The 9885-nt window shown below is 38.6% G+C and overlaps 1 protein-coding gene across 1 annotated transcript in view; it reads left to right on the top strand.

Annotated features, from left to right (window-relative positions):
- Positions 1-9498, top strand: part of LOC112603178 — a 16583-nt gene extending 7085 nt beyond the window's left edge. Inside the window, exons 3-4 of the mRNA XM_025351635.1 lie at positions 2-542; positions 6880-9498. Coding sequence (XP_025207420.1) covers positions 2-542; positions 6880-7839 — 1501 coding nt within the window. The 3' untranslated portion in view covers positions 7840-9498. The remainder of the gene's footprint in view (position 1; positions 543-6879) is intronic.
- The last annotated feature ends 387 nt before the right edge of the window (positions 9499-9885 follow it).

The raw sequence follows: 9885 nt of genomic DNA, 5'->3' as shown, positions 1-9885 counted from the left end.
GCGCCGAGACATCGTTCGGCTCCTCCGACGACGAAGGCGGACCGCCGACAATCACCCGCCGCAGGTTGGACGCGCCGCCGTCCCTGCAACTGGACGGCGGACAGGCGTCCCGCGGCCAATACGACGCGGCGGACGACGACGAACTACTGTTGTACGGCGGCCCTTATTATTCCGCCGCCGCGTCGCCCTCGTGGCTCGACCGCATGGTGGCCGCCGCGGCCGCCGCGACAACGGGCGCCGGCACTGCCGATTTCTATTCCGGTGACGCCGACACAGCCGCTGACGACCAAGACATCTACCGTCGGCGACAACAACAACAACAACAGCAAAACGGCGACCGTGCAGTGGACATTGTCAACATCGTGGACGACTGTTGCAGCGTCAGCGATTATTGCAACAACTACGGCATGGGCGGCTTCGATCAGGGCTACTACTCCGTCGCTTCGGCCGAAGTAGCGTTCAGCCCACAGACTTCGGCTCCGGTGCCGTCCGTCACGCCACCGCCGTCGTCGTGCGGCGACCCGTCGACGACCACAACCACGGTAAATACGTATACCATAGTCTCACATAAATAATATAATATAATATATATATAACAATGAATGTGTTTGAAAGACGTAATTTCCACACCTCGTTGCGGATTTGCGATCGCTTTCCGACAATATAGTCGTGTTGTAAACTTAAATGGGCTGTGGGAAAAAAAAAGACGGGTTAACAGAATGTATAATAATTCGAGAGTGACTCGAACGTTCGCCCGTCGTAACAAAATCCATGTCGCTATGCTGTGTACACGCAGTGAAACCACTGTGCATTGCGAAATCTCGACAGGTAATAGTTGAACAGAATTATTATTAGATAAATTTGTTTCCAATTCGATCGATTACGGTTCTCAAAAATATTCCGTCGAACGGAGCATAGTTTACCGATTTGTTGCACGAAACCTTTGCCGTGTTGTCCCCGTCCTCCCACCACGTGTCGTGCGGTTAGTACAGTATAGTTGTATACGAGGCGCAAACGACCACCGAGGGTCGTTACCCTTACCCCACAGCGGTTTTAATGGTTTTATTCGATTTCGATGAGCATTTATACGGCTTGTTACAACAAGTCGCTTTATTCCGGTTACTCTGTATTATGCTCGATCTGTGCGTTGTCGAACCGTGGAAGTGGCGGTAACGCGCGCGCGCAATTTTTCGTTTGTCCGGCGAGTATATTATATAGGTACTAAAAACGAAACGAGAAAAAATTAGCTCGAACCTACTGCGACGTCGATGACGACGTGACGTAATTATAATAATATTATAATATCTTTGTAGTCTCGGAGCGCATACAAGACGATTAGGTGCGGCGGTTGCGAGCCGAGGAAACGCCCGGGCGCGGCCCACATTCCATCGCCGCGGCGCATAACAGGTTTTCGCGCGCGCCCGTCGCTATAAAAAAATATACACATATATATATATATATATAAAAAATATTACAAAAACTATTCCGTACGCCCGGAGCGGCTTTGTATGATTTCTATTTTATTACGCATCGCCATCCGCGTAGAACATATTTTTATAATAACGTGACCCCCCTCTCCTCGCCGAATCCTCCCCCCCCCTCCGCATCACGCCTATCGCTGGCGGCCGTTCCGTCGCTGTGTACGGCATGTACACCGCCGCCCGTACATAATAATGACGCTGATTAGACGGTTGTTGCCGCGTTAAATTATAATATTATATTATTGTAAGCGCGATCAAACGCGTGTCGCGGCTGCGGCGGCGGCGGCAAAGAATTGCGATAATAATTTAATACATTATAGTAATAATTACAATATTATTTGTAACCATTAAAATATTATTATTATTATTATTATTGTACATATTGTATTCGCCTCGTCGACATTTTATTCCGCGCGCGTTGAACTGCAACGGCCGTCTTACGGCGATTCGCCCCGGGGAGGGGTTTGAGCGTGTACGTATACGCACTCCGAGATCGACTTGGAAAAAGACCCGCACGACCCTTTCCAATGACTTCCCCTTAAACCGTACGCGCGTCTAAGTATCCCGCCGTATTATATGTACGATACGTACTGCACGAGCAGACTTTGGAACGGCGGTCATACGATAGTGCGCGACGACATAATATTGTATCGTGTGTGTGTGATGCACGCGACGTTATATCATACACTCGTGTAGTCGTGTACAATATACGTAATGATAGCATCCGTACAAACGATCTTTGTTTATGACGTATTTGTTGTCCTAGATTATCTCGAAAACTGCAGCTCAAAAGTTGTATCACAATATATTCAACCGCTGATTCATCGAGAACCTAAGAGTGTTGATAGTTTTTTTTTTTTTTTTCTAATAGCCGTAAGTCCAATATCCCTTGAATCACAGTATCACCCGCTGATTTATTTTTGGATTACGAAAATCGAGTATACGTTCATTCCAATGGTTTCACGTTGATTATACTGCAGATTTCATTATTATTATAAAATAGAATAAGACGTAGAATTTATATGGATTACAATAATGTATACAGATATGAATATTTTTTTTAAACGAATCATAAAATCAAAGACTCGTGAACACAATAGTTGTTATGATGATTAATTTTATGATTTGCTTTCTCAATTCCAGACATATTTTTAGTTGTAAACACATAGACGAATACACAATCCTAACGATATTGTATTTACGTCGAATTTTAACCAATAGTTAAATCGGTCTCGATTTTTTCGGTGTTTACATCAAAAATATGTTCAAATAGTTAAAAAGTAGAAAATCATAAAATCAATTATTATAATTGTGTTTATATTATGTATTCCTACTAAAACGATAGAAAGATGGATTAATTTTAACTCGGGCGAAGTATTCTACAGATAGAATTTTATATTTTATTATTTATTTTTTACGAAGATCTATGACACACGATCGCCAATTATAAATGTATGTTAAATTTAATTTTATAATAATATGTTACCATTACCACAATGATGACGCAAACATTAATGGTATTCGTTTCAGCTGTAATTTGGTAGACAACATTTGAAATTTTTGACAGAAAAAAATGACGTTCAAATTAACATGTTCTATGCTAGAAATATTTTCTCGCGATTTTTAGTGTCACATGCAACAAAGATAAAATTAACCCATTTCTTACATTTCTTATACATTATACTCGTATATAAATACCTAAATAAACCATTTAAATATAATAATGATAATAAAAGTTATAAATCACATTACAAAAATGCAATAATTTTTGTTGATAAATTAATTTGATGCAAATAATTAAATAATTCGGTCAATCAATTCTAAAAAATAAAATTTGAATACAATAGTTGAACCCTATATTGCGCACGTTTATGTATTTACAGCTATTTGTAATTTAAATCGTTTATGTTCTACTTTACAGAGTGTGTTTGTATATTTCAACTGCAATATAACTATTAAGTGGTAACTTTGTGATTGCACAATATTTGCAATACGTAATACTAACGTTTGTAAATGTATTCAAAAACTATTGCTAATCTATGCATAATCTTGGTAAAAACTATAAATTATAATAATATTTACATTTTTCTTAAATTTTTTAAAAATCAACATTTAACGTGTTGTGGTCATAATTTATTGCTAGTGTGTATATACATATATTATAGCTTAAAAGTCTCGCGATCAAGAATACAGTCTTATCGAGATTTTATTCATTTCATTTGAATAAGTTAAACAAATTGCACATCAAGTGGACTCATTCTATTTCGTATGATAATAGTTTATGTAGGTATAATATACATAATTAAATGAGTGCGTATTATGAAGATTTGTTCGATGATATCGCTTTAGACGACAATGTCAAAAATTGGTCGACTCTTGTTCGCACGTGTGTGGTCTATAAGTAATATATATATATGCATAATATTTCGATTTATCCATCGGATATGACATATCTATATTTTACATAGAACGACATTTATTTTATTTCAAGTCCTTTCAAACGTCGCAAACTCTTGTGATACAGTGTAATCATCGATGCGGGAATAATGTTAAAAAACGTAAGATTGTGTTCGACGATCTCTCCCCTCGTCCATTCCATCATCACCACACATTACAGGTGTTTGCCACGCGCGTCCGTATTGCGTAATCACCGCGGCGGCCGTCTTATAAGACGGCTTATACGCATATTATATATACTTACGCGCCGCCGGATAACCTTGTGCCGGGACACATAATATACGTGTGTACATATATATAAATCTAAATATATATATTTATATATATGTAGTTACAATATTATTTATATCTGTATTCTATATTTACGTAGAACATTATACACACTCGTACGCACGACGACCGCGCCCGCCGACGCACTTGGAATTTGTCCATTTCGAAAGGAGCGCGCGCGCGTGACGACGACTGCAGTGTCCGGTAGAAAGTAAAAAAAACATGCACACCCCTCCGCTCTTCCGCTGTCTCGGGGGGACTAGCCACTCTGTATATATTTATACAATAATATACATATTATATACCTATGGCGGCGTATGTGTATATATATATATATGATAATAACATATTATTATGTGCGTCAACGTTTTGATGATTTTGTTTTTTTGTTTCGACACACGTGGGGCCCATCCGCGGTCATGTACCCATGTGTAATGTGCGTGAGTAATAATAACTATACAATAAGGTCCGCGGAAGAGCGCACGTGTACAAAAAGTATCACAACGCGGTCGTAGAGAAGTCGATATCGTACAGTCTCAGCCACTACGAGTCTCGACCACTGGAAACAATTATTATTCGTATTTAGTTATCAACGCACAACTGTATGCGTAGATATTTTAGCGCTCCCGCGAACCCAAAATATGATGTACTCGTGCAGGTGTGTGAAAAGGTTTAAGTTTTCATTCATAACGATGACGGTTTTTTCAAATTCGTCGTGGAATATTATAACCATGTCGTGTACACGTATTTGTTCATTTTTTTTTTCTTACAAGTGATTATTAGATATGCATATAGTTATAAAAATATAGGATACCATACCCATACAAGGTTAGGTTAGTTATTTAGATACACTCAATGATCTGACGATTTTGACACGTTCAAGTGTAGTTTTGAAGTAAAATTGTCGTATCTCCGTGATACACTGTGTATATCGTGTAACACTTCTATTCTATTATAGATCAAGTATGTTGTGTGACATTAATTTTTATAATTTATACCCAATAACGTAGATAATATATTAATATGACAGTGTTATTGATCAAATCATAAAAAAAAAAAATGTACTTATCAATATTAAATATAAAACCATTAGAATTAAAAGAGTATTTAAATAGAACAGCACCTACGTGTGTATATCATGATACGTAATTAAAAACTGAAAATTCGTTCAAAAATGTATTTTTTAGTTATAATTTGTGGAGAAATACTCTATAGCTATAGTAGTAACTAGTAACTATTCCTGTATTTTTAGTATTTTTTTAATATTGAGTGTTTTATACTCGTATAGTTACTAAAATGATGTTGATGATGAAACAAGTGACAAAAATCACATGTTTATATAGCGAGAGTAAATAAAAATGTAAACTTTTTACCTAGGTAATGAATTTGTGATTATTACATTATTTATGGGTTGGTTTTAAAATATTTAAAGTCATTCAACAATATGACATAAATAAGATTCAAGCTTTTCTGAAAGTTTAGAATCTTGTTTTGAATGCAGTTGATATTTACATCATCATATAATATTATACCGTACTATCCTTTTGCTATTAATTATTATAATCTGCACATTGCAATGCCCACGACTATACAAGTAAAGAATAAATACGACGCTGATATGATAATGCAATTGAATGAAGGCGTATTTTATTAAAATATTTAAAAAAAAAATAAAACAACGCAGTAGTCCGGCTATGCAGATTAGTATGTAATAGTATCCTATGTTAATGAATAATATCAATAAACAAATAAATTTTACAACAGATTTCATAATTATATTGCAGTTTTACATTTTTTTTTTACACAACTGTAGTAGGTAATTACAATGTGGAAAATAAGTAAATGCAGTTCTTGATTTTCTTACAAATAGTTGATATATAGATGAAATTTGTCGTAAAATTATGTTGATAGAGTTTATGTATACATATTGTTTGACAAATTATTATTTCATAATAAATGTTGTTTTGATTTTGTCAACGCCCTTTCATACTTAGGTAACACAATGAATTAGCATTAAATGACTCATAAGAAAATACGTATTTCAAATGAATGCCTCTATTAATTTTTTATTCATAAAAATACTCGTATGTTATTGAACTGAAAAAAAAAGTTGTTATATATAGGTATTTTCATTCTCGCGCCTATTAAAAAAAAAAAAAAAAAAAAAAAAAAAAAAAAACTATACGCAGATCCATAAAAATATACGAGGGAACATAGAAACGAGTTTAGTTTATTACAAGTCCAAAAATGGTTTCGATTTTTTTTGAGTTTCGAGTCTAAAAAACAGTTTCGTTTTTTCTAAGCTCCGAGTGCGTAAACAGTTTCAATTTTTTTTTCGGACGAACCGGTTTTACGAATGGGTCTTAAACCTGTTTTGATCTATCTAAGTATAGTATAAGTCTTATTTATCGTCAAATCCAAAATACACCTAGTCTACCCCCTCCACACATACCAACTAGTTCCTATTTCCGTAAATACCATTCGATTTCGTAAGTCACGTACTCGCGTTTCGCCGTGTCGGCGCGGCATGCCCACGCGCATCATCGCGCACACACACACACACACACACACGTAAACCAATCCAATAACAATAACGCGTCGTAATAAATCATAGTTATTGTACTGAAGCGTTTTATACGTAATTTATGTAACGTTTTTCGTGACCTTTCAGAGCAACGACGGTGACAATATTGTCCAACAGATGACGACCTGGAAAACGACTGAAGCAACGGCGTCCGACGACTACTACGACAGGCTGCTGATGACGGTCATGATGGAGGCGGCCGCGGCCGCAGGTTCCGCGATCCCATCGCCGGCCAGCGAGAGCAACTGCGCCGGTGCGGCTGATAACGTCGGCAGCAACTACATCAGCAGCAGCAGCAGCAGCAACAGTAGCAGTAGCAGCAGCACTTGCAGCACCACTACGTTCAACAGCGTGGCCAGTGGCGACGTGGACGGCGGCAACGCCGCGTGCTTCAAGATGGAAGTGGACGACGACGAGTGCTGCGGCGGCAGCGACGAGGCCACCACGACGGCCGCGGACGAAGACGACGTGGACGACGACGACAACGAGTCGGACGTGTCCGACGCGATAATGAAGTTTCAACCGGAACAGCAGCTGCTCGTCAACGCCGCCGCCGCCGCGACGTGCTGTTCGACCACGGCAGCCGTGGCCGAGCCGGAGAACAAGACCGCGGCGGCCGTCGCCCCGTCCGGAACCACGTCATCGTCGCAACACATCCACTTGTGGCAGTTTCTCAAAGAACTGTTGACCGCGTCGTCGGCAGCCGCAGACCTGCAGATCGCGGCCACCGCGGACGGTGACGCGGCGCCACAGCCCCCGCCGTCCCCGTCCACGGCGCTCTCGAACGCCACCGCCGCCGCCGCGACGAACAAGTCGCAGCAGCCGCCGCAGCAGATGATCCGGTGGTTGGACCGGAAGCTGGGCGTGTTCAAAATCGAAGACAGCCAGGCCGTTGCCCGTCTCTGGGGCCGCCGCAAGAACCGGCCCGCCATGAACTACGACAAACTTTCTCGAAGTCTGCGACAGTACTACAAGAAGGGCATCATGCGCAAGACGGAACGCTCGCAGCGGCTCGTCTACCAGTTTTGCCATCCGTACAACGCTTGACGTGTGATGATAACAGGACAAAAATTTACACAATATGTACATATTAATATTATTATTATTATTATCATTATTATTATTACTGTTATTATTATTATTAATATCATCATCGGGTCTGTGAATCAATAATTGATTGTGACGTTTTTGAAAATACGTTTTCGCGCATCATCATATACGAGCGCTCTGTGTTGCTACTGAATTAATTTTGATATTTCGAAGCTCACTCCCACCCCACGGTCACTCTGAATTGTTGTAACACAGTCCCGGTTGCATAGGCGGATATTTGATCGAATTTTTATTTTTATTTTTTTTTTCTGAGCGAGGGGGGGGGGCTTAAATCTTTCTTTGCATTTTTGTAAAATAGATACCTATTTAATGCTTAGAAAAATGTTCAATAACTTGGGGGGGGCTTTCGATTTTTTTCAAAGCATCCCCCAATCTCCGCCTATGCCCTACGGTTGTAATGGGTATGTAATAACGTAGGTACACTAGGTATTGCACCAGTGGATTATAAACGTATAAGCGCGGTGGTGGTAATAACATGATAAGTCAAAACTTGTTATAGGTTAAGTTAAAGTAGTGCTTCTACTTCGGCCGAACTATCTGTAATGATAATTCGGCAGAGGTAAAACGCTCGCATCATAATATTATACTCGCGTGTATAAGCGCGCGATACGCCGCGCCGTCTCGTACTCGTCGCGGTCGGACGGGCGGGCGGCGGACGCGAAGCGGCTTAGGCGCGAACGATGAACGCGGAAGGTAATTTTCGCGTGCGCCACCGTCACGGCCTTTTTTTAAGGGTGACGGGGTTTTTTTTAATGGGGGAGGGGGATATTGGGTAGTCGTCGAAAATGCGGTCCGGTGACGATTTCGGTTTGTATATTTATATTGAAATGATAATACAAACTAAATCGCACGAACGATTTTCGACGGTATACGCCTAGTTACTTGTGGTCGAACGCGAGCTGGAGAGTTGGAAGAATATTGTGGCGCTTTGGGCGTGATTTTTTTTTTTCTATTTTAAAACTACCCGACCGCCGGGCCCTATGCGGCCCCGGTTGGACTTGGGTGGTTGTTATCGGTCCCATATATCAATGATATATTGTCTATTACGTACGTTCTGTGAACATGTTTTTTTTTAATTTTAATCATAACATATATGTTTTTTTTTTATTATACATAATAAGTATTATAAGGTGTAACATATATATTATTATTATCATACATTATTATATTGTGATTAATTAGATTTACAATATTGTGGAAGGAAGGGGGCGATTACGGATTCTGTGCGGACTGTATTAATCCGCAGACGTAATACGCCAATTGGTGCAGGTTATACATAATAATTATTACATCCATAAATCTACGCATAAAATGAGCAAAAATGTAAAACTTAAGCCATATTAAATTCAATGCTCGAATTGAAAAAAAATAAACAATGTATTCATGGTCTCAAATGTAAACTAATGATTTGCGTTCCTTATAATTGTCAAAAAAATGGTTATCTCCTTACATGAGTCTGAAATGGGTTAACTCTAATGCCTCTAATTAAGCACTGATTTTAACATTGTATTGTTGAGATACACGTGCGCTAATATTGCAAATAATATTGTATATTTTATATAGCCATATAGGTGCGTATTTGTAATAATTATTGAGCTAGTTAACTTAAGTTTTGAAAATTTAATATTTTTTAAGCTTTTTTTATAATAATTGTTAAATTTTAAATAATACTAATTCATGTGTAATACATGCGCTCAATAATAAATAATTTTAAGTGTTCTGCATGTCTTATCATATTGTAAATAGTTTTTATGAGACACTTCGATTAATGTATACACACGATGATGTATTGTATCACATTAACAATGTGAATTATAATATTAATAATAATTTATACACGTTACAGACATTAGGTATTAATATTATAATTTATGACGTATGTAATGTACATAGTACGTAGTATTGATCTATAAACCAAGCTACGACTTATAATATTATACACGTTAACGTTACCCTTTATTAACATATTAGTCCAAATAATAT

Source organism: Melanaphis sacchari, unplaced genomic scaffold (assembly GCF_002803265.2).
Source record: "Melanaphis sacchari strain LSU unplaced genomic scaffold, SCAv2.0 Contig9_pilon_pilon, whole genome shotgun sequence".
Lineage (NCBI taxonomy): Eukaryota > Metazoa > Arthropoda > Insecta > Hemiptera > Aphididae > Melanaphis > Melanaphis sacchari.
The sequence above is the reverse complement of the archived record's forward strand: the minus strand, read 5'-3'. Positions and strand labels throughout refer to the sequence as shown.